Raw genomic sequence first — 23601 nt, forward strand, 5'->3', positions numbered from 1 at the left:
ATCAGGGGAATCTTGAGCCACCAGTATGGTACAGGATGCTAAACTGGCCATGGGGACAAAAGTGTTCCAGCCTGTGTGGGAAAATATTGATGTTGTGTTATGTTAATGAGACTTTTCTGGGTGCTGCACAGGAACCCACTTGAGGAGGAAGCTGAGCTGGGCTGTCAGGATGCCAGAAGAATAGAGTCCACTGGAGAAGATATGGTGCAATATGGTCAGCCTGGAGAAGCAAATCCCAGCTAGGAGATGGCTGCATCAGGAAGGAGAGCCCTTTGCCCGAGCATGCTGCTGTGGGCCACCCTGGAGCAGCAAGCCTGCAAGAGCTGGCAGCTGAAATCCAGTGGCAAAAATTACTTTGACCCAGGAATTAGCTCCTTAGATGTAATAAACAGGGGTTTGGACAGGGTTTGGGATATCTGTGTGGTTTCGATATACTCCTAGGTGTATATTGAAAGGGGAAAGGCTCTTCTGGGTTCACAACTGCCAGATCCCATGGTCAGTGGCACTTGGGGAACTCTGGGGTCTTACATGGTGCCTTTCCAGGAGATTTGAGGCCCAAAGTGCTCACTTAATACAAGTTAAGGTGGTGTTAAGGGCAAATACAGGAGGTGTTTGGGATTCTAAATCCATTTGGCATCACTGAAAACTTTTCCCTTTACCTAGAATAAACCTATTTTAACCACAATTACATATTCACAGAGCCTTTGAGTTGATTTGATGAAGCAGATATGGAAAACTACAGGGCTCGTCCTCTGGGCAAGTATCACACAGACACACCCAGCACAAGACCTCTGGGGAGACGACCCACCCCCAGCTCTCGCCCTGTACCCTGTGACCTCTCCATAGCCAAGGGCATCCCAAAGAGCTGGCACCCCACAGACAGCACCACAGTCTGGGCCACCAGAAAACCAGGCTGGTGCTGCGGTCTGTGGTGGTGGTGGTGGACACAACCTTTCCCAAGAGCGTCTTGTGCCAAGGGGCAGGAGCCAGGAGAGCACCAGCACACACACAGACAGACACAGACACACAGACACACAGACACACAGACACACACAGACAGACAGACACACAGACAGACAGGCACACACAGACATGCAGAGACAGACACACAGACACACAGACAGACAGGCACACACACACAGAGAGACAGACAGACACAGACACACAGAGACAGACACACAGGCACACAGACAGACAGGCACACACAGACACACAGAGACAGACACACAGACACACAGACAGACAGGCACACACACACAGACAGACAGACAGGCACACACACACACACAGACAGACACACAGACACACAGAGACAGATACACAGACACACACACACCCCGACAGGCACACACACACACACAGACAGGCACACACACACACACACAGACACACAGAGACAGACACACAGACACACAGACACACAGACACACAGACACACACACTCAGCAGCTTGGCACTGAAGACACAGGAGGCTCCAGATATGGAGTTCCAATGTGCTCTGTTGTAGGGAAAAGCTAAAATGGTCCAGGGGAAAAAGACAAAGGAAGGTCCAGGTTATAAATACACGGAAAGAGGGGGTGGAGAAGAGCATTAGGGATCCAATTGTCTGAGGGGTCAGGGGCGGTACACAGGAAAGGGACTAAGAGGGAATGCCAGGATGGATGGGCAGGTTTATACTGGGAAAACAGGGAAGGGAGAACTCTCTAGAACATGAACTTATTAGGGTAAAAGGGGTAGGGAAGGCCAACAGGCCAATGGGGAGGACAGAACTGGGACAAATTAACACAGTGCTGCAGAGCACCATGGGGGTAGCCTCTTTTCTCGCCCTGAGCTGTGAGGAGTGCCTGGAGCCTGTAGTGCATCTTTCCAGGGTATTGTCATATTCTCCCTCCAGTGGGCTCATGGGCCTCCACAGGCTGGGTTCTTTGGCAGTAGCTGCCTTACTGGAAGTTGGAGAGTGCAGGGCCGTGAGGCACAGCAGATTGTGTGTCCCACCACAGCAAAACTCCTCTGCCTGTGAGCCAAGGCAGGAGAACCTGTCAGAAGTGCTGTGTAAGTGGGATGCAAGTGGCCTCTTCATTTCATTCTCCAATAACTGTAGGGCTTTGCAATTACATGTGCTGATCTGATAGTCATTAGGGAATGATCAGCCAGCCATTGGCAGGGACTGTTTCCCTTTCTGCTAATTAAGTTGCATTTGATTTGCAATCAAATCTAATGAATCAAGTGAGCTTGAGGTAGGCTCAAGGGAAGTACAGGCCAGCTCCACAGCCTTACTGTTCATGAGGAGCCACATTCCAGGGATACTGCCAGGAACTGCCCTGTGGCATAGGGCAATGAGGGACACGTCTGCAAGGTGAGCAGTGCTGTGTTTGTGGCAGGGACAGGGTTCCTGCTGTGCTGAGGCTGTGGACTTCGAGACATGCACCAGTGTATTGGGTTGGCATGGCCAGGTTTTGGCAGGGGGGATATAGAGGTGGCCCGCAAGGAGCTGCCAGAAGCTTCCACTATGTCCAGCAGAAGCAATCCCTGGTGGCTCCAAAGATGGACATGCCACTGGCTAAGGCTAGGCCAATTAGGAGTGGTGGTAATGCCTCTGAAATGACATATTTAAGAAAGAAAGAAAGAGGTTTTTGTGCAGTTGTAATTGTGGCCAGATAAGAGCGGGGTGAAAATGTGTGAGAGGAAAGCTCTGCAGTCATGAAGGTCAGTGGAGAAGGAGGGGAAGGAGCTGCTCCAGGTGTTAGAGCTGAGATTCCCCTGAGCCTATGGTGAAGACAATGGTGCCCCTGCAGCCCAAGGATTCCATAGGAGTACAGAGATCCACCTGCAGCTCCTGGAGGAGCCTATGCTAGAGCAGGGAGATGCCTGAGAGGAGGCTGTGACCCCATGAGAGGCCCATGGTGGAGCAGGATTCTGGCAGGGACCAGCAGACCTGTGGAAAGAGGCGCCTACACTAGAGCAGATTTGCTTATGGGAGCTGTGACACTGTGGGGGATCCACACTGGAGCAGCCTGTTCCTTGAAGGACTGACCCCATGGAAAAGTGACTCACATTGCAGCAGTTTGCTTGGAATGTTGCTTGTGAATTGGACTAACTTTTGAGAAGTTAATGGAGAACTATTCCCCATGGGAGGGACCCTGTGCTGTAGCAGGGGAATTACTTCTATCCCTGAGCAGTGTCCCATTTCTGTCTCCCTGCACCACTGTAGGGAATGAGGTAGAGCTGGTAAAGAGGGAGGTATTGGGGGGGAAGGTGTTTTTAAGGTCTTACTTTACTTTTCATTATCCTGCTCTGATTTTGTTAACAGTAAATTCAATTAATATCTCTATTAGAGCCTGTGATGATGAGTGATCTATCTCAGTCCTTATCTTAACTCATAAATACTTTATCATATTTTCTCTCCCCTATCCAGCTGCCGAGGGGAGAGATAGAGAGGCTTTACTGGGTGCCTGGGATCCAGCCAGGGTCACCCCACTACAGCCAGACACCCTGGGCTGGCATGGAGTGTGCTCCTCAGGCAAGCACTCCTCTGGCTGCCAGGCCAAAGAGAGACGAGTGCAGCCCTGAGTGCTGGCTGTGGAGCAGGGCAGGGAACAGACCAGGGCAGAGACCCCAGCACAGGGCTGCTGGCTGCTGCTTCTCTCCTGCACCTCTCTTCACAGCAGGTGTGTCTGGCAGCTTCAGTGGTTTGGGACATGGGTGTGATTTTGATAGACCCCTGGATGTGTATTGAAAGGCTGTTCTGGGCTCACATCCACCAGGCCCAGCAGCACTTGGGGAATCCTGTGGCCTCACTCTGCACCATCCAAGGCAGATAGACAAGCCTGGTCCTGATGTCTGCGTGTTGCTTGAGTGACTCCTGCTGTGGTGACTACACCGCTGGCTGGTGACTGGTGCTGCACCCGTCACATGCAAAGGAACATCCAGGACCCTCTAACACAACTGCTCCAGGCAGGCTGGCTGGGCACCCTTGCACTCAGTGTTTTTTGGGATCACCAAGAGCCCACAGGTCCCAAGCAGCAAGTGGGACCTGGCTCAGAGGCTGAAATTAAAGTGTCATCCTTGTGCTAGCTGGTGCTACTCTTACAACCTGAGATGATCCCATACAGTTACATTTTTTTTTCAAAAAGAGGAAAAATGAAAAGTCAAGAGGATTAACTATCACATATGACACAGAGATTGTCTGGAAAGGCCAGCTTAGCTTCCCTCTGAGTGCTTAAGCTGATATTAGCAAATACAAGCCCTAAATAATATTGGGAATCCTAAATGGAGCCCAGCAGGATTGCATCAATTTAAATAATCTGATTAGAAGTAGCATAAACATTCTGTAATTTATTGAAGACAGCTGAAGGCAACAATGTAAGACAAACAATGAAGACACCAGCATCTGGCACCTGGCTCCTCTCCGTTGAGAAAAGACAGCTGCACTTTATTCAAAGGCTCTGGCAGCAGGAATTTAACACTAGAAAACACTTGAAAGTAGTGGGTTAAATTAAAAAAAAAATAATAAGCTGATAGAAAAGTGAAGAAACCCTGCCTCCACCTTGGCCAAGAAGGAGCTTTGGTGGATCCTCAGAATGGACAATCTTCTCTGCAAACATTTCAGATGTTCTGTCCTACCAATGGAGAAGGGCAAGTAAGCAATAAGATGGAGGAGATGACATTTCCAGACAAAATAACTCAAGCGTCACTGTAGCACCCCATCTGCCACTTACACTCCCTTTGGTGCCTTCTAGTTTTCACCAGACGATGAGAAGGAGAGAATGTGCCAGGCTCTACAGAGGTGTTCAGAGGGACAACAGATAAGTAGGTCCCCTCACAGTGTAGGAGATACACACAAAAGCTGCAATAAAGGCCAGATTTGGTTGATGTCTCAGCAAACTACGACACAGAGCAGACTGAATGCAACTTTTCCGCTGGAAAATCATACCTCAGAAATACACCTCTCTGAAGGAGTCAACAAGACATGGGTGTTGGACATCCCCTGGTCACCTGGAAAGAGTCTATCAAAGCTCGCAGTGGACTAGCTGGCATAGGTTAGAGAAGATCTCACTAAGATAAATCACAGAATGATTCAGGCTGGAAGGTCATCCAGTCCAACCTCCTTTCTCAAGCAGAGTCCCCCAGAGCAGTCACTCAGGATTGTGTCCAGACATTTTGAGCTCCTCCAGACATGACTCCAGAACCTCTCTGGGCAGCCTATCCCAGTGGTTGGTCACCCTCTCAGTAAAGAGTGGCTGAGAGAGAGAAAGGACCCAGGCAGGTCACTGTGCTGACTGACAGATACCCGGTAAAACACCTCATCCACGTGCAGTGAGTGCCAGAGTGGGCAGCATGAGGAGATATTAGACGATCAGAGGATAGGACAAGGCTCCATGTAAATCTCAGTTGCGCCCTCACCTTTTCAGGGAGATGAAGGTCCGGGTCTGGCCATGCAGCCCCAGCAGGGACATGGCCTGAACAGGGGAAGGAGAGAGAGGGGTGAGAGGAGAGGCTGGGAGGACAAGGAGGCTTGTCAAAGATTTAAGATGTGGAACAGCATAAGGAGCACAAATAGAGGAGATGATCTTGCATCACCCGCAGCCATCAGCTGCCAGTCTCAAACTGCTCCTCAGCCATCAAAGGCTGTCCCAGCATTTCTTTTGCCCCAACACCCCTCTGCTCTCTCCATCAGGTTTTGGTACCCTGGTGTCTGGGCTGATCCCCTCTGCACCAGCCTGGTCCCCACCAGCCTTGGTGTGTTCCCATGGCCCCTGGCTGAGCAGCTGAAGATGGAATCAGTATGACAAGCAAGAGGAAGAGCAGAGGTGCGTGAAGCTCCTTGCTGCAGGATGCCACCATTGCTGGGTAGGTGCCTAAACATAGGGAGTCCTTAGGAACATTCAGGGGAAAAATGTCCCTTTTTATCAGATATATGATGACATCTGGCCAGATTTGTTGGGGGGACAAAGGAGCACTGGATGAGCAGCAGAGATAGATACAAGCTTGATGGAAGGGCTGAGGGACTATGGAGGGCTACATGGGGACCCACTGCCATCTCTGCACAGATGGGATTCACACCCAGAAAACACTGAACTGTCAGCTTGTGTGCCCTGGGACCCCAGCTCCAGCGGGGTTTTTCTCTGTGTGGTGCCCAGGGGCAGAAACCACAGGCAGCTCTCCAGGTTTGGCTCCAGAGGATTCAGACAGCCATGTTCCACAACAGCTTGCAGTGGGGCAGACAGGTCTCAAATCTGAATCTTGCCCTGCCTTGGCTCAGCCTCAGCTGTTGGATGAGCTCCTGGGGCTCTCAGGGAACGGAGATCTGCAGCCACTACGGGGCAAGAGGAGGATAGGTGGTGGATGGTGTGGGTGGATGCAGCCCTCCAAACTCCAGCCTCACTCTCAGTGGCCTTTCTCCATGCATCCCCTCTTGCCCACAGGATTCCCAGCCTCACTGCACCCTTTGCCTTATCTCCGCCTGGCCTGGTCCTGCCTCTCTGGGAGGCACCCAGGAGGGAAAATCCTGTGGCTCTGAAACAGCCCTCACTTGGGCAACCTCAGCTGGGATCACTCCTGGCTGTTCCCCATCCACAGCCCCCAGGAGGACAACAGGAGGGACCACAGGGCCCAGCACCCCAGGTTCTCCCCAGACAGCTACACCAAGACCTGGGGAGGGTTTCTGTTTATTTGGCAAAAAGCAGGGACTGTGTGCTGGAGGAGCAGGGGCTGTGTCCGAGTCCTGATAACAGAGCTTGGAAGAAGGATGATGGAGCAGGAGCCTGGAGCTTCAGAGCGTGGGTCTTGCATTGCTTGGCAAGAGCATCTACAAGCCAGTCTGCACTTTCTGGAAAACAGGTGGGAGAGGTGGTGTCTGGGTGAGACAAGACCAGTGGGACTCTCCATTAGGATCAGTGCATTCTTCTCCAGTTCTCCCCAGATTTGTAGGGTGAGGCATCTCCAGCAATGGATTTCTAGTAACCCCTACAGCTGTGTGGTGGGAAAGCACAGGTTAGGGGGGCAACAGCAAATATGGTTTGCATGGTGAGACACCAACCCACTCTGGCCAGGTTTGCCAGTCCACAAGCCCAGGGTCACTTTGGCAGGACTGCCTGGCCCTCACTGCTCAAAAGGCTGGGCAGATATTTCTCTGGTGGTTTCAGCTCACGTGCCCATGTTCAGTGCCAGACACTTCCCACTGGGGGTCTCTGGACACTGCTCCTTGGGAGTCCCTGGGTACTGCTACCTGGGGGCTCCGCTGTAGAGCAGTATGCAAAGGAATGGTCCTACCTGTGTGCAAGGTCCTGCACCAGTTCAAACAGCTCAACCCCAGAGGAATTCAAAGAGTTCTTGGTGGCCCTTGCCTTTGGGGCACCAAGAGGGTCAATTTCCAGGAGAGAACATTGCAAACACCGTTTTGCACTGTGGCAACTCACCTACAGTTCACCAAGTCTGCATTCCTCTGTGGAAACAAAGAGAAAGCCTAAGTCTGGCACTGTGGTCTGAATAGTCCCATTTAGCACCCAAAACAGACTACTCAGAAGGAACTTGTGGGTTTCTGCTTTCTCAGTGTGCCCAGCCAGAGCACTGCTGGCTGCCAGCTCAGACCACAAAGTGGTGGCACTGATGGGCTGAGCTGGTCCCTGCCTGCATGTCCCTGTATTGGCCCTGGGCAGTGCTCACCCTGCCTGGGCAAAATCCAGATTGTCTCGTCGGTGAAGCCATTCAGCTTAGCAAGTCTCTTGAACAGTGTCTTGATTTTGGGTCTCACCCACTGGGTTCTGCCTAAAGACAAAGACATGAGTTAGCTCCAGACTGTGCCTGACCCTGCATCTCCGGGGAAGCTGGTGAGTGTGTCCAGCTGAGGGTGGGATGGGTGGCAGTCCCTGGGAGAAGGCTGGAGGCACTGGTGGAGGTCCTGGACAGCAGTGGTGGCCAGGCACATGAGACACCCCACCCAGGGTACAAGATGAGCCAGAGGTCCTGACACCAGCACAGTGACTCCTCTCGTGGTTCCTGTCCCCATTGATTCTGTTCTGCCTGTGCAGCAGGACCCCCACTCTCCACCCTTCTCCAACAAGCAGCTTACCCAAGGCCATGGACTTGCAGCACAGTTCTGGGAGCCTGAGCCCCAGCCTCCCCTGCCACCCCTAAAATACTGCTCCTTCCCTGCCACACAGGGAACACATGATAGTCCCTGCCCCACTCCTGCACCTCACCCAGGGCAGAAGTGGAGAGAGAATGTCCCCTGGCTCCTGGCCTTGCAGGACCCTCAGAGCAGTTCACCACTGCTGTCTACGCACTGTAAAGTCTCAGCATGTGCAAGATCTTCCCGTCTTCTTTCTCTCTGGTGGCAAAGACAACCATGTAGGAAGTGCCGTCGGTGTCCACCAGCCGCACTGTCTTATTGCCTCTGTCTGCAAAAGGACGCGGAGAAAAGTAAATTACCTCCTCCTGGAAACCCCCATGCTGCAAAGGGGCTGTTAAAGAGCATGAAGCCCAGCAAGCCTGTTTTTCCTTGATAACTCCCCATCCTGGTTTCCCTCTTGCTAGGGCTTCTCTGAAAGCCTGGGGAGACCACAGCAGAGCAGAAGGATGGGGAGGCAAGGGCAGAAAGGGCTATGGATGGTCAGTGCAGGCTGTTGGCCAGTGTCAGACTGCTCCTTGGACTGGGAATGGTGGAAAACCACTCCTGCTCCATCCCCATGGAACATCCACTCACAGCCTCTTTGCTGAAGGAACCTGCTTTTCCCTAGGGTTTAAGCTTGGCCTCAATGTGTTCGTCCCAGAGGGAGGGATTGCAGGGTCTGCCATGCTGCTGGGCCACCAGCCCTGGGGTGTAGCTGGCACCTGGATGCAGAGGGATGTCCCACCCAGGATACAGGAGGGGCAGGCAATCCTGAGGGCCATGTCCCCAGGAACAGCCAGCTGCTTCAGGCAGGGATGGTGGGACATGCCTCTATCCTGCTCCAAGAGCTAGGCACCCCCACTCACCAGAGCTGTAGTATTCACCCGGGCTGCCTGTTGGCGTGTAGATCGATTCAAACTTCATACATCTCTCAGGGCTGCAGAAGAGTGAAGGATGCTCCAGCTGAGGTGAAGTGACTCCCTTTCCCCTCCCCTGTTCAAGGGTTGCTATCCCAGGTGTGAGACTTACTGTTCAGAGACGGGATGGTGTGGCCAGTGGAGGAGGGGACAGATACCACCCTTGGAACAATGGGTACCTGGGCTGGCAGGGGACAGTGCTGTCACTTGGGGATTATTGATGCCCTCACTCATGCTCTGGGCTTCTGGAATGAGGCTGGTTCTGCTGGGAAAGTTGTAATTGTAGGGTCCCGTCCCACCCTCTGTGGTGGCACTGGTCCTTGCCGGTGTTGCTCTGATCCTGCCCTAAAGACGGGGTGCTCACAGCTGTCCCAAACCTCTGGTGTTCCTGTCTCAACCTCTGCTCACATGTTTGGCGAGTGCACTGAGGTGAAGACCCACGAGTGAAGGTCCAAGGAGGAGGTTGGTCAAGTGAAGCCCGTGGAGAAAAGCATGTGGGACTTACGTGGGAATTGCAAAGGAGACCTTCAGGTCACCATTCCCCAGGACCTCAATGTTGGCCATTGCCATCTTCAGTTGGTCCTTCTTTTGGAGGTAGATCTTGGAGTCAGATGCCATAGCAGTGATGTACCATGTCCCTGCAATCTGGCAGTGAGAGCAGGCTGTGAGTCCAGAGGAGCAGTCTAGAGTGTCCCCTCCTCAGGGACAAAGCCAGGACAACCTCAGTGCATGGAACACCCACATCCCATTCCAGAAACAGAATTCCCTTAGGGACACCTATGCAGGAGCTGGATGACTGTCCTCGCCTGGGTGTGTCAGCAAAGCAATGGTGGCTGTAGTGACCCCAGCTGTCCCCAGTACCAAAACACCTCCACAGTCCTCCCTGCTCTGCTGGTGACTAGAGAACAAACCCTTCCCTTCCCTTCCCTTCCCTTCCCTTCCCTTCCCTTCCCTTCCCTTCCCTTCCCTTCCCTTCCCTTCCCTTCCCTTCCCTTCCCTTCCCTTCCCTTCCCTTCCCTTCCCTTCCCTTCCCTTCCCTTCCCTTCCCTTCCCTTCCCTTCCCTTCCCTTCCCTTCCCTTCCCTTCCCTTCCCTTCCCTTCCCTTCCCTTCCTTCCCCTCCCTTCCCTGGATGCTGGGGTCACCTTGCTCTCCTCCGGCCCCGCAGTTCCCAGCTCCTCAGCCTGCACACGCAGCAAGCACAGCAGGACCAGCCCCAGGCTCAACCCCACGGTCCTCATCTCGCCTCACGGACTTCCCCGGTGGGATGGGGAGCGGTGCCGTCGCATTTATAGCTCCGTGCCCCGCGCTGGAGCCGTGCCGAGCCCCACGGGAACGCTCTTGGGGCCGGATTGGGCAAAGGGGTGGATCCGAAGGGCAGCAGTCAGCCAAGGGTGAAGAAACCCCTGGGGCAGAGCGGGGCTTGTGCCTGCCAGCCCCAAAACGGGCTTACAGGAACTGTTGCACCACTGCTGAAATTTGGGATTTCCCCGGTTCTTTTAGTTGCTTGTGAAAGAACAAAGCGAACGGTTGTTTTCCAACGGGCTGCCGGAGCGCTGCCAGGAGGAGCGGGAGGTTGTTCCCGGCAGCGGCCCCGGGGCAGCCCCGCTGTCCAGCTCCCCGAGGCCCTCGGTGACCCGTTCTTCTGGCCGGGGTGCAGCGTGGCCCAGGGAGCTGCTGGGATCCTGCCCAAATCCAGTCAGCCTCCCCCCCTTCTCCGGGCACCCGGCTCAGCCGAGCGGGCTGCACCCCGAGCAGGGCGGGCAGAAGAAGGGGTTCGTGTCGCTGTGGGAGTGTGTCCCTCCTTCCCAGAGTGTCATGTCCCCTGTGGCCTGGCCCTGCCGCGCTCCTGGGATCACAGCCCAGCACCTGCCCGGGCACAGAGGGACTCCGGGGCAGGGAAGCTGCCTTCGGTCGGCAGGAGGTGGAGGCAGATAAAAACCACCCTTGCCCGGCTCATGGCAGCATGGCCTTGCTTTGGTGAGATGGGGGACCAAGGGAGGTGGCAGGTATGTGGGTCCCAGTCCTGCCACAGACAGCCCTGGTGCCACCCCGGGCAAGGACTGAGCAGGGAATGGGGTTTTCTGGGAGTGTCCCTGCAGGCAGCACTGGGCAGCCTGACTGCTCAACCCTGTCTGCCCAGAGCTGCTGATCACACAGCTAGGCTGTGCCAGCCCCTGGCCACCCTGGCTCCAATCTTCCTTGCCCTGACAGCTGCTCCCCTGGACCTTCCCCATCCTCCCCATGCTGGGCACAGCACACATCACATCTAGGGAGCCCCCTGAAACCTATGGGGGCCTGACAGGAAGGGTCAGCTCCAGGGCTGTTGGTCTCAGGGTGCCTGGGGACCTTGGCAGCACCCTGCTCCTGCCAACAAAGCATCGTGCACTGGGGCATCTTCTGCATCTATTTATTTAGGAAGTTGAGGGTGATCCTGGTATGGAGCAGGGGGTCCGGCAGAGCCTGCAGGATGGGAAGGAGCACCACGGAGTGGGGTGCAGAGCCCGTCGTCTACTACTTCTGGGGGACACATGGTCCTTCAGCTGTAGGGGCAGGACAGGCAGATGACTGCTCAGAGCAGGGCAAAGCCAAGATGACAGAGCCCCAAGGCAGGTGGGGGATCCCCCAGGGCCTGCAAGTTCCTGCTCAGCCCAAGCCATGCTGAGAAGCAGTCACAGCTTTCCCTGGCCACACTCACCTGATGTCCCTGGTGCATTGATCTGTTGGAAAGCAAAGAGGGGGTGAGTGTGCAATTGGCAGCACCCCGAGCCTCTGCACAGTACACATGCAGAGGAGCTGCAGCTGCCACCCTGTGCCCTCGGGCCACTCACCTGACTTGGGCAGGATGGCCAGCATGTCCTCGGTCAGGCCCATGGTGGGGATGAGCTCCATGAACTTCTGCAGGAGCTGGGGGCTCACATCCTGCTCCCTTGCTGCAGCCACAAACCCAAAGTGGGAGCTGGTGAGTGCAAGGAATCCCAGCAGCCAGCCCCACACTGGGGGTCCAGGTACTGCAGGGCAGCAGCTGGACCCCAGGGAAGGGCCAAGGTGAAGCAATGAACATGCAGGGTGGACACCAGGCAAACCACAGCTGCCCTGGGTTGGCAGCAAAGGGGCACAAGCCCCTTGGGATCAGCAACCCATTTGCTTGGGGTGGTATGGGATTGCTGGCAGGCTTAGGTTGCTGCAGCTGGGCTTGCACACTGCAGGAGGCTCTGGTTCAACCCACAACCAACTGGAGATTTCTGTAGCGCAAAGTTTCATTCACCCCAAAATTAATTCCCTAGGTGATGGACGTGGGGTGGTGCTGGTGGTGGCCCTGGGAAGTGGTGGGAAGCCCAGCCCCTGCCTGCTGCTGGTGGTCCCAACCCTTCCCAGGAGCCAGGTCCCCACTCCCAACGCACTGAGAAGCTGCAGCGCCGTGCTGGGCTCTGCCTCGCTGTGCTGGACCTCGTGCAGGACAGCATAATGACTGTAGTCTGCCTCCATCACACACAGATTCCTCTTCTCTTGTGCTCCTAAGGACCCCAGAGGTGACTGGATGGGTAACGGGCTAGAGTCTGAGCCCTCCTGAGGCCCACAGCTCAGTGCTCAAGCCTCAAATTTGCCTGAGGGGGGTATGAGGAAGGAACCCCAACTCAATGTGGAGGAGCCAGGTGCCCACCCACCCACAACCTCTTGCTGAGTCGTGGAGGCAGAGGGGCCAAGCCCACCTTCCACTACTCCTGAGGCATGGGGGCTGGAGATGCCTTCTGTTTCAGGGTACCCATGGCTCCAAAGCCCCTCTCCACACATACCCATGTAGTGCCCCGCCTGCCCGCTCTGCTGGAAGAGCAGCTCAAACTTTTGGCATTTGTCCATCCTGGAAAACGAACACGAAAAAGACAAATGTGTCTAGACACCACAAGGTAAGGCAGCAGGGTGATGGGCACGGGGGGAGCCCAGCCTGCCCAGGGGGATGCACTGAGGCAGAACTGGGCAACCCAGAGTACTGTGCTGTGGCCCACAGGGAACACAGTGAGCAGGACAGACACTTACAGGGGCCAGACCAACTTCACGGCCAGGTCCCCTTCTGGCATGAAGCTGATGATGGCCATGGGTGACTTCATCCCATCTTTCATCTTCAGGAAGATGGAGCAGTTGGAAGCAATGGCTGTGACATACCACACCCCTGCAAACTGCAGCAGGACGTCACTGGTGGAATTTGGAAAAGTTGTGGGGACCTACCAGGGGGACCTGCACTCCTCCATAGGGGACTTGGAAGCCCACTGCAGAAATTTGCCAACCTGCAGTGGATCTGCCACTGGCAAACATGGGGACCTGCCACCTACCTGCATGCAGAACACCCTGTCCTGCCCCAAGCTAAGAGTACAGGTGCAGCACCTGACCCATGTTCCCTGGGAAAGTGCCACACCCTTGCAAATATCATGGCCCCACAAGCTGGTGTCCTTGCAGTGGGGCTACTGTTGGCACTGGACACAGCAGCTAGAACTAACCTGGTTTTGCACAGGCTCTCCTGGAAGCTGCCCTGAAGCTGGCTCAGGGATGGGGCTGGCAGGTGCCCGGGAGTGCAGCACAAGCCCCCTGTCCCAGCCAGCCCCTCCAGCTCAGGCAGGATGTGCCAGGCAGCACCCTGTGTACTTACCTTCTTGGTGTCCAGGTCCAGCTGCACGGGGCCCTGGGCTCCTACCTGCAGCAGGCAGAGCATGGCCAGAGCCAGGCTGGGCAGTGCTGCTGTCATCCTCACCCTGAAGTGGATGTGGGCAGGAGAGGCTGCACTCACTTTATAGCCCCCATTGCTGGCAGCACAGCTGCCCAGGCCAGCTTTATGCAACAGGTTACACAAGAACAAGGATAACCTGTGCCCGGCTTAGGTGACAGTGCTGGGCCTGTCCCCCCTGGTTCCAGATGAATGCAGCCTTGTGTGACACCCAGCCCAGAGCACGCCAGGACCAAGAGCTGCCCCGTGCCCGCTCTGTGTCTGGGGAGGACGTGACATGCATCCCAGGGGCCCCCTCCTGGCTGTTTCCATTGCTTCTAAGGTCTGTCAGTGGTGGGATGGTTCCTGCCTCAGGATCCTCAGTGCCAGAGAATGGCTGTGCTGGTGTTCTGCCCCAGGCTGAGCCACACCTGGGTGCCCTCAGAAGGGGTGGTGATTTCTTAGGCTGGTGGCATCAGGCTCAGACCCCACTGCTGGAGAGGGTCCGGGTTTGTGGGATGGAGCCCAGGAGGTGGCTGGAATCAAGCCACACCCAGAGCTCAGACATCCTTCTTCTTCATGTCTATCCTTCCCCAAACTTCTGGAGACCTCCTGATTGCTCGTCGCCCTATTCCTATGCTGCCAGCCTGCTCTCCAGCAGGAAAACCAAGGCAGGGAGGTTGGGGGAGCCCAGGGTGTCCAAGGGGCAGAGGGGGAGCAGATGCCCCAGTGGGTCCCTAGACTCAGGGACCCCTTTTTGTGGGACAGGGCAGGTTCAGTGGCCAGGCAGCACCATGGGGCAGAGCTGTGAGTGCACAAGGGGTCTCAGCCCAGCAGCTCCATAGCCAGGAGCTGGGGTCAGCCCTGACCACTAACCCCAGTCCCAACCCTACTGGCCATACTTTCCCCTCCCCATTGCCTTGTTTGGGCCTGCCCCAGAACAATCCAACAGGCAAGGGATGTTTTTTAATGGGCTTTAATCGAGACAGGGATACAGGTGTGGGTTGTGAAGCCAGGGAGCGAAGGCTGCTGTGGTGCTGGGGGGTCAGGGTGGTCACCAGCTTGTGATGCTGTTGGGGCTTGGGCTGGCAGCAGCTGGTGGGTCTGTCTGGAAAAGATGAGGGGTGAGCATGGCTGAGCTGTGGGAGACCAGGTAACACACAGAGGGGACATGGGCCTGGCTAGCCTCACACTGAGTGGGTAGGCAGCCCACAGGGCTGGGTGGTGGATCCCCAGTCAGTGTGAGGAGAGCAGCAGCCCAGGGAAGGGTTGTGGAGGGGCTGGAGGCTCTGTGGGGTGATGTGGCTTTAAGCATCCCCATACCATCCCCCAAGGCTGGTCTGAGCCCCAGTGAAGGCAGGACTCACCTAAGCAGCATCTGCCATGCATTTATCTGCAAGAGGAAGAAACAGGGAGATCAGCTCCTCTGGGACTGTGGGAACTCAGCCCCTCTGAGGGATCCTGCATAGGGGCAGCCCTTGTCTGGTCCCATAGAGAGGCAGGGACAAGCCAGCAGGGTCTCCTCCTTCTCAGTCCCCCTGTGGTATCTCACCCCCTACTCTCCGACACCATCCCTGTGCTCCCAGTCTCACCCGTCTGGGGCAGGATGAGGATCTCGTCATCTGTCAGGCCCTGCTCCCTGGAGAACTGGGTGAACATCTCCAGGCGTCTGGGACTCAGCTCCTTCGTCCGGCCTGCAGCAAAGAGCAGGGTGAGAGGCAGTCCTTCCCATACCCACCAGCACAGGGGCACGGACAGCCCTGCAAGGGGGTCCAGACCCAGCCATCATCCCCCCAAGGTCACCCCAGCTTGGGAAATGACCCTAACCCTGCCCTTCTCCCATGGGAAAGACAGACATCTGGGGGGGTATGGACATCATGGGGGTCCAGGGGCAGACGTACTGTAGAGCAGCACCATGGTGGAGGAACCGGTGCCTTTGGAGATCTGGGTGGCCAGCAAGGCATACTCTTCGTAGTTGGTTTCCACCACATGCACGTTATGCGTGCTGCCCCAGCCTGTGGGGAACATGGGGCACAGCTCAGCCCTGAGGTCTGAATCAGCCACAAGGCAGAAACAGGGAGAGCAGAACTGTGACATGTCCGGGGCTGCCCCATGGAAGCTGGGCACTCACGTGGGTTGGTGTAGCTGAACCGCCCTGGCTGCTCTGTCTTGGTGTAAAGACTGTTCCTCGTCACGCACTGGTCACCCCTGGGATGCAGAGCAGCAGGGGATGCACCAGTGGCCACCCCCAGTACACCCCTCCCCGCTCACCCTCTCCCCATGCCCCATACTTGGGGTACGTGGAGGTAACTTCTAGGTTCCCCTCTGCGGTGGTGGAGATGATGGTGGTGCACATCTTCATCAGGTGCCTCTTCTCCTTGAACCAGTTAGAGTTGGAGGCCAGACCGATGCTGTACCATCTCCCCGTGAGCTGCACACAACCTCCACTCAGCCCCAGCTGGGCACAGACCCTGTCTCACCCCTCAGCCCCCACCAGCCCCAGCCCAGCTGTCCTCTGGCAGCTCATTCCCTACAGCAGGACAGTGTCCCAGGGTCCTCATTTCACAGGGAGCTGCTACAGCTATTGGCAACCACAAAAGCCAGGAACAAGGAAATCCCTGTTTCATTACATGTCCTTCACTGCCCTTGGGTGTTTCCTTCCTCTTCACCCCAAGTCCAGGGAGTGTGACAGGACGGCCTGGCTCTGAGATACCATTTCCCTCCCTCTGGGGGTGTGAGGATGAGTCAGGACACTGGGTCCAGCGTGGCTCATTCCAGCCTGGCATATGGAGCCAGCAGTGTGATACTCCTGAGGGGAACTGCCCCCCCTTGGAGAGCAGCTGTGCTGGGATCACCCTTGCAGCACATCCCAAACTCCTGTCCTTGCAGAAAGTGCCTCCCTCCATCCCCATTACCTCTCTGGGGAGGCTGTGTCCCCCAGGACCTGTCCAGGGGAGAAGGGATGTAGGGGATATCCCAGCACAGCAGCCCTTATTTTTTTGTGGCCCTGGGATGGGGCCTTTGTTGGGGAGGGGTTCTCATGGCCCACCTCTGTGCTATCAGACCAAGACTGCATTTCTTACTCTCCCCTGTAAGAGCCCTGTGCATCCACACCCACTCCACAGCACAGCAGCAGCTTGGACCCATGCCTAAGCTGGGATCCTACCCCACAGCCTGCAGCCTCGATGCTGGATCCCTTCCAGAGCCACCAAACCCAGGTGCTGGGAAGTCCCCAGGATGGGAGGCTGCATGTGCACCGGTGCAAGCCTGGGCCCCCATCCACCTGCACCGCCCCCTCCCCCCATTTTCAGGGCAAGGATCCCGCAAAACACCCCAAACCCCCACAGAGGTGATGCCGGTCGGCCTGTGTCACCTTGTCCTGCTGGAAGTCAGCCTGGACAGGAATGCTGTCCTGGGCGTGCAGTGTCCCGAGCAGGGCCAGCGCCAGGGTGCTGAGCAGTGTGGCCTGCATGGCAAGAGCGAGCCGAGCTGAGCTGAGAGCTGGAGGCAGAGCGCTGCAGTGCTGGCGAGTTTGTTGAGCCCCTATTTATCGTCAGGCGTTCCGGGGGCCCCCGGGGAGCCAGCCCTGCCCCAGCCGTGCCGTTATGCAAGCTGGAGCAGGACAGAGTGCTGAAGCCAAAGGGCAAGCAGGGGATCCTGTGAATGCTTCCCTTCTGTTGATACGACATATTTGCTCCAGGGTGCCAAACTGCTCTGCAGTGAAAACAGCCAGCGGCCAGCGCAGTGGCCGCCCTGCCCCCAACGCTGCCGGGCTGGGGCAGGGAGCAGCCCATGGAGAGGGGCCAGAGCTGCCCCATCCACACAGGGTGGCCTCACTTGAACTCAGAGTGGGGCTTCAGTGAGATGGAGGAAATGTCCAGTGCCTCCCAGGTCCCAACCCAACCCACAGGACGTGACACCGATGCGTGCTCCTCCAGGATGCCCTGCTTTGCCTTGACTCAAGTACCTGCATCACCCAAGGAAGTATCTCTGCTGGCCTTAGCACCCTTGGGGTGCACCCCACTGGTGAGCAGGGGAGCCCCATGTTCAGCTCCCTGGGGACCAGCGTGCAGCCAGATGCACCCTAGAACTTGACACCCCACCCACCCCACCACCCTGCACCCTTTGCCAAGAGGGGCTGGAGATGCCCTCCCCCTTGGTTTGGGGTCACCAGCAGGTATTAAGGCATCGCCCTCAATCTGGGGACGCCCCTGCAGGGTGAGGGCAGGGGATGTATGCTGGGTGCCAGCAGCCACGCCCATGGGTCTGGCAGGGTTTGGGCCGGGCAGAGCCCCAGCGCCACGGCGCAGCCCTGCCAAGGTGTGTTATGTAAGGAGCATGTTTTCAGAGCAGCTGGTTTTCCCCTGGCAGCCCACCCTGCACATTCCCTTCCCCGTGTCCTGCTGTGAGGCCGCCCTGCCCTGCGCACCCCGCGCCTGCCCGGCCCCGCAGATTTATGAAAGCAAAACAAAAGCTGAGGAGGCAGGACTGGACATCACGAGAGCCCAGCTGGGGCCCCGCATGCTGGGCTGGGGCTTAGTCTCCCCCGGAGCTCACCCTCAGGGTGGTGGGGGGAACTCGCTCCATCAGCCACAGAGCAGGGAACACCCAGGGTGTCGCTGTCATCTGGCACTGCAGCAGGAACACAAAGCCCTCCCTGCTGCCAGATACCCGCAGCTCCCTGCCCAGGTGCCAGGAGAGGGTGCCCGATGGATATTTGGGTGGTGCTCGGCTGTCCTGGGAGTGGTAAAGCTGGGAGCCAGCCCAAGGACTTGGGTGGCAAAGCTGGAGCACTTGGGGGCATAGGGGAACATGCCAACGGTGGCAAGGGGCAGAAAGAGCAGGGCTAGGGGCAGGACGGGTTATCTGGGCTCTGGGTCCCCACGGGGGCTTGACACAGACCCTTGGGCATAACCTGGGTGTTTGCACCCAGAAATGGTTTAGCCCCAACAACAGATGGGCTGAGCTGGTATGAAGGGTGTGGAGAATCCTTGGGGACCAGCCCAGCTCCCCAGGGCTCTCCTCTTATTCCCTTATTCCCCCCTGCCTGGTGCAGCCACTTTGGGGTGCAGGTAAAATGAGCTGGATCCACCACAGCCCAGTTCTGTCAGGCTCGGGGGCCCCTGCACCTGGGTGGTGGGAACAGGGGCTGGCTCTGGGCACATCACGTGGCTTCCCTTTTACATAATTCCCTGATAAACAACATGTGTTACCAGTTCCCGTTAGGATTGCAAAATGCTGGTGCTGGGGACAAAGGGCTCTCCCCCAAGCGGGGGCTGCGGGAGGGGTGGGGATGGGGCCCTGCACTACTTCCTGCCCGGCTGCTCCCTGTCCCCTCCTGCAGCCAGTGGCAATGGGCACCACTCGCCTGCAATGTGTGGCAGGACCCCACACACAGGGGGTCGGATGACGGGCAGGAGCCCCTCAGGGAATAAACTCTTGCAGGGCTGGGGCAGGGGAATGGGGTGTTTTCCAGCCCTGGAGATGGGAAGCAGGATTGTGGGACTAAGATTACCTCCCCTGGGGTTCCCAAGGGATCTCTCAGCTTTTTGGGGGAAAAGGCAGATGCTGTGCTCTCAGTGCCCCTAAGTCCATGCCCCCTGTGACCCCAGGCACGGTGCTGTTCCCCTCAGTGCTGGGCCCTCCCTTGCCCCTGCTAGCTGGACCAGGAGCCACCACAATTCCGCCCTGCTGTACCACGGCTGAGGAAGGCTCACAGAGAAGATAGCAGGGATCTGCATGGAAGGGGGCTGCACAGCCCCCCAACACCCCCATGGCACCTCTCAGCCAGGAGCACATGTCCAAGGCACTGGCAGCCCATGGTGGAGGCACTGCTGGCCTGGCTGGGGCAGACCAAGAGGTGACTGGCATGTACGCAGGCTCTTCTCTGAGGTGTTTATTGGGGTGTTGCTGGCTCCTGCAGGAGAGTGGGGCACAGAGCAAAGGGGGGACACAAGCTGGGGGGTGCAAAGAACAAGGACAGATGCAGCTGCCAGCACAGATGGAAGGGCTGAGAAGGCCCAGGGCTGGCTCCAGAGCTGTGGAGCAGCTGTGGAGCTGACAAAATGTGGCTCAGGTCTGTGTGGCTGTGGGCAGCTGGCTGAGATGAGGGCTGAGCTCTGGGACACTCTGGAAACTCCATCTGCACCTACAGCTTTGTTTCTGGAAGGAAGAGAAGTGTTGAGGGGCTGGGAGGGTGTCCAAGCCCAGCACCAGGGCTGAAGACCTACCTCTGCCTCGCCAAGCACCAATGACAAGTGATGGAGCTGTCCCCAGGAACCCCAGACTTCACCCCAGGGTGCCTCTGTGCCAGGACATCTCATCCCAGATCAGCCCTCGCCCCAGGAAACACCCATATAGATTCATTGAGCCCAGTCTGACCCTTGTGGACAGTGAGTGGGGTTTGCTTTGCCACGATGTACCTGATGCCCATCCTGAGTGACGGTTTGCCACACAAGGGCACAGGCTCTGTTCTGGGGAATGGTCTGGCATGGCCTTTCCTGTGCCAGCCCAACCCTCCCACAATCCTGGGGCAGGACCACACAGCATGGATCTGACCCAGTGTGCCCAGGCCACTGCCAGGTCAGGAACACCCAGGTGCCCAGTGTGGGACCAAGCCTGGCACATGGGGGCAGCCAGCGCCAGCATCCAACATCACCCAGCATCCCCAACTCACCATCGAGGACGTGAAACTCATCCGTAGAGTCACAAAACCCTGCAACAGACAGAGCCCAGGGGAATCACCTTCTCTGGGACCTGGCACCCTCCAGCCCCTACACCCCCAAGACATTGCAGGGCACAGCCCCGTCCTTGTATCTTTGTCCCGGGGTGGCCAAAACATCGGGACAGAACCCACAAAAGCCTCCCCGAGGACCCTGTGCTACCCACCATAGGTGGGGAAGTAGTAGGTCACATCCTCACTCAGACCCACAGCCCTGACACGCTGCTCGAACTTGTCCACGACGGCGTCACTGACCAGGCTGGTCCGACCTGCATGCAGGGAGACACCATCAGTAGCCTCAGGCCCTACCTGGCACTGGCCCAAAGCCCCCCATGTCCCTACACAAGGCTCAGGGCCCAGGGGCCTTTCAGCTGAGAAGGGGGTTCCCAGTTCCCCCCCTCACCTGCTCCCCCACAGCATCTGCGGACAATTCTCCAGCTAGGAGTGACCCCCATTCCAATGTTGGGTCCTCCAAGGCTTCAGCTGGCCTCTCCAGAGTCCGGCACAGTTTTCCCACCCCTGTCCTTCACCTGCCATGAGACTCTGAGCCAAACTTACCATAGAGCTTAACAGAGATGCTGTGGCCCTTTTGGTAATAGAGGATGATGAAGCTGCTGGGGTCAGCCTCACCCACTACCACATCCACTTTGCTGCTTTTCCTATGGCCTGGGAAGGACGAGAGGATAACCCAGTTTGTTCGGTCAATCCTGGTTAGCCCCAGCATCATCCAGGGGCTTCATTTCACCACAAGCCGGGTGTACAAGGGGTGAAAATCAGAGCCAGAGTGGGACAACCCCACAGGCACCAGCCCATGGTGTCACCTGTGATGGCATCTGGCACTTAGAGACCCAAGACATAAAATACTTGGGTGTGCACTGGGAAGAGGGACATTGGTGCCAAAACCCTGCTGAGCAGGACTGGGGGGCTCTGGCAGCCTCCTGCCACCCCAGACCAGTCTCCCTCACCCTTCAGCACAAAGTGTCCGGGGGCCTGGGTGGAAAGGTAGTGTTGCCTGATTTCCCAGCACATCCTGTCCCTGCATGGGGAGAGGAGGAGGAGATATCAGTACAGGCTGTGGAGAATCTTCCTGGATCCCTGCCTGCCAAGGCACACATGCTGTCTGTTTCCTTGAGACTTTGTTTTCTCCCCAGGGAAAGATGTCCCAGAACACCAGGGAGACATTGTGAGAGATGTTGAGCCCAAAATCTGCTGCGCCCAAGGAGTCCCTGTCACCTCCCTGCAATGCTGAGCATGCTCAGGACCTCAGGGCCCAGCAGGCTGGGAAAAATGCTCACAGATGTGCTGAAGGTCCCCATCCTCAGACATGCTGCCCCTAGGATAATCCCAAGAGCCAGTCCTGGGCTGGGCAGCCTTGGAGACACCACATGTCTCAGTTTTGCCAGCCTGGCTGTCCTCACACTGACCAGCCTGGGCACGCCCTGCTCAGCTTGGGCTAGTGGATGTGCGGGTGGCAGGGTGTGCATCATGACCAGGGTGCCCATCGTGGCCAGGGCTTTGACTACAAAACTCCTTGGAGGGTATCCCACCCACACTTGGCTCTGGGGCAACTTGGTCCTCTTTGGAGCCTGTGGCCAGGGCACTGGCACTGCTTTCAGAGTCCCCATCCTAGGGCACTGGTCCTGTTCTGACCTGCCTGCAGCATCCTTGTCCCTGCCCACAGCCCCTGTGCCTGGCATCACTCACAGCTTCCTGAAGGTGTTGATGGCCAGGCTCTGCCCTTCCAGGATGGTCAATGTCACTGTCGTGGCCTCCAGCTGGTGGCTGTGCTCTGCCAGGTAGCTGCAGTGGGAGGCTATGCCGACCAGGAACCACTTCCCTGAGAGCTGCATGGCACAGGATGGCACCATTTACAGGGCCACCAGCTTGGGGTGCCACCACTCAGCCACCCTGAGCACCCTCCCCCTAACTTGGCACTTCTGCCCACAGCCTGTTCCTTAGGAACTATTCCTGTTCCAGCCTTGCCCACAGGGCACAACTGCCCTTCAGGTGCTGCTTGGTGGGTTGGTAGGGCAGAAGGAGCCTGACACGGGGAGAAGCTGGGGGTGTCTAGGGGATGTCCAAGGCACCTGCCCATGGCTCACACTGCCCATAGCACTGGGGGCACCCCAGTGCCACACTGGGTGTGTGCTCGGCATGACATTAAGCTGCAGCCCCAGCTTGGCCCCGCCAGCAGAGCCCCGAGCTCAGCCCAAGCCCCAGAGTGAGGGCGGCTGCACCGGCCCTCCGGCAGCTCCAGATGGGTGAGGACGGGGGTCGCTGTGAGGCTTCGGCCCCAGCGCCTGCTCTGCGGGCAGCTGTGCAGGCAGTGCGGGGGCTGAGCTGGGCTCTGGCAGCCCCGGCTGTGTGTGTGCGGCACTAAGGGGCTCGGGCTTGGGGGAAGGGCTGGGAGGCTGAGGCGGGGGAGGACAGTGGGGGTCAGACCTGGAGGGGGACACGGGACAGGCTGCAAGGGTGGGCCTGGGGAGGAAGGGCACAGGGGGGTCAGCGCTGGACGGGGACGCTGGACGGGGATGCAGGAGGATGGGCTGCACAGCCGGGTTTGGGGGGGGACACCGGGGGTCAGTCCTGCAGGGGCACACGGAACAGGAGCCACCGCGGCTCCCTGCAGCCCACCCAAGCGCGGGGCCAGCGGCTGCCCACAGACCCCTCTGCCCAACGCCTCACCTGGTGGAGGCTGAGCCCCTCCTGAGCCACCACTTTTTCCAGCGCACTCTGGGGAGGGGGCGGCCGCCGCCTCTGCCCCCGCGCCGAAAGGAGCAGCCCGAGGAGCAGGAGGGTGCGCAGGGCCGCCATGCGCCGGCGTGCGAGGCAGGCGCTGCCGGGAAGCGGCGGGGCCAGCCGGGCACGGCCGGGAGCCAGGAGCCCTCGTGGCGGCCGGACGGGGTCATCGCCGGGGCCAGCGCGGGCCGGGCGGAGCGCAGGGAGCGGGGCCGGGCGGGGAGCGGGGCCGGGCGGAGCGCAGGGAGCGGGGCCGGGCGGGGAGCGGGGCCGGGCGGAGCGCAGGGAGCGGGGCCGGGCGGGGAGCGGGGCCGGGCGGGGAACGGGGCCGGGCAGCGCCGCGGCTGAGGGGGCCGGCCCGGGGACCGGGGTGGGCGGGGCCTGCTCACAGCGGGGCGTGGCTTAACCGGCACAGCC

At 57.9% G+C, this 23601-nt stretch overlaps 4 protein-coding genes across 13 annotated transcripts; all 4 read right to left on the bottom strand.

The window, feature by feature from the left end:
* Positions 1 to 6652: 6652 nt before the first annotated feature.
* Positions 6653 to 10481, bottom strand: LOC100232025 (extracellular fatty acid-binding protein). 6 transcript variants are annotated; one of them, XM_072936532.1, is made up of 8 exons: positions 10171 to 10410; positions 9533 to 9672; positions 9140 to 9289; positions 8977 to 9047; positions 8286 to 8399; positions 7666 to 7767; positions 7419 to 7444; positions 6653 to 6856 (listed from the first exon to the last, which is right to left on the bottom strand). In XM_072936532.1, the coding sequence occupies exons 1-7, from the start codon at positions 10264 to 10266 to the stop codon at positions 7419 to 7421; spliced, it is 699 nt and encodes a 232-aa protein (XP_072792633.1). In that variant the 5' UTR covers positions 10267 to 10410; the 3' UTR covers positions 6653 to 6856. The 6 variants fall into 6 exon arrangements, with proteins under 6 accessions (XP_072792633.1, XP_030142447.1, XP_030142449.1 ...); XM_030286587.4 differs by having other exon boundaries at positions 6653 to 6829; positions 10171 to 10401; XM_030286589.4 differs by having other exon boundaries at positions 6653 to 6829; positions 9140 to 9211; positions 10171 to 10388.
* Positions 10482 to 11419: 938 nt separating this feature from the next.
* On the bottom strand, positions 11420 to 14544 carry LOC115497556 (extracellular fatty acid-binding protein). Of its 5 annotated transcripts, none has more exons than XR_012058496.1 (7): positions 13885 to 14544; positions 13671 to 13773; positions 13064 to 13203; positions 12739 to 12887; positions 11857 to 12543; positions 11724 to 11745; positions 11420 to 11568 (listed from the first exon to the last, which is right to left on the bottom strand). XR_012058496.1 is itself a non-coding variant. In XM_030286595.3 (7 exons), the coding sequence occupies exons 1-7, from the start codon at positions 13764 to 13766 to the stop codon at positions 11565 to 11567; spliced, it is 543 nt and encodes a 180-aa protein (XP_030142455.2). In that variant the 5' UTR covers positions 13767 to 14544; the 3' UTR covers positions 11420 to 11564. The 5 variants fall into 5 exon arrangements, 2 of the variants coding, with proteins under 2 accessions (XP_030142455.2, XP_072792634.1); XM_030286595.3 differs by having other exon boundaries at positions 11857 to 11958; positions 12430 to 12543; positions 12823 to 12887; positions 13671 to 14544; XM_072936533.1 differs by having other exon boundaries at positions 11857 to 11958; positions 12430 to 12543; positions 13671 to 14544.
* A 140-nt stretch (positions 14545 to 14684) lies between these two features.
* On the bottom strand, positions 14685 to 17271 carry LOC100218607 (lipocalin). Its single transcript, XM_012578225.3, has 7 exons — positions 17098 to 17271; positions 16016 to 16155; positions 15856 to 15932; positions 15626 to 15739; positions 15317 to 15418; positions 15092 to 15117; positions 14685 to 14832 (listed from the first exon to the last, which is right to left on the bottom strand). The coding sequence occupies exons 1-6, from the start codon at positions 17194 to 17196 to the stop codon at positions 15092 to 15094; spliced, it is 558 nt and encodes a 185-aa protein (XP_012433679.1). The 5' UTR covers positions 17197 to 17271; the 3' UTR covers positions 14685 to 14832.
* A 2334-nt stretch (positions 17272 to 19605) lies between these two features.
* C8G (complement C8 gamma chain) lies at positions 19606 to 23419 on the bottom strand. Its single transcript, XM_030286592.4, has 7 exons — positions 23131 to 23419; positions 22150 to 22289; positions 21411 to 21481; positions 21004 to 21111; positions 20613 to 20714; positions 20401 to 20439; positions 19606 to 19886 (listed from the first exon to the last, which is right to left on the bottom strand). The coding sequence occupies exons 1-7, from the start codon at positions 23257 to 23259 to the stop codon at positions 19873 to 19875; spliced, it is 603 nt and encodes a 200-aa protein (XP_030142452.1). The 5' UTR covers positions 23260 to 23419; the 3' UTR covers positions 19606 to 19872.
* Positions 23420 to 23601: the final 182 nt, after the last annotated feature.

Source organism: Taeniopygia guttata, chromosome 17 (genome assembly GCF_048771995.1).
Source record: "Taeniopygia guttata chromosome 17, bTaeGut7.mat, whole genome shotgun sequence".
Classification (NCBI taxonomy): domain Eukaryota; kingdom Metazoa; phylum Chordata; class Aves; order Passeriformes; family Estrildidae; genus Taeniopygia; species Taeniopygia guttata.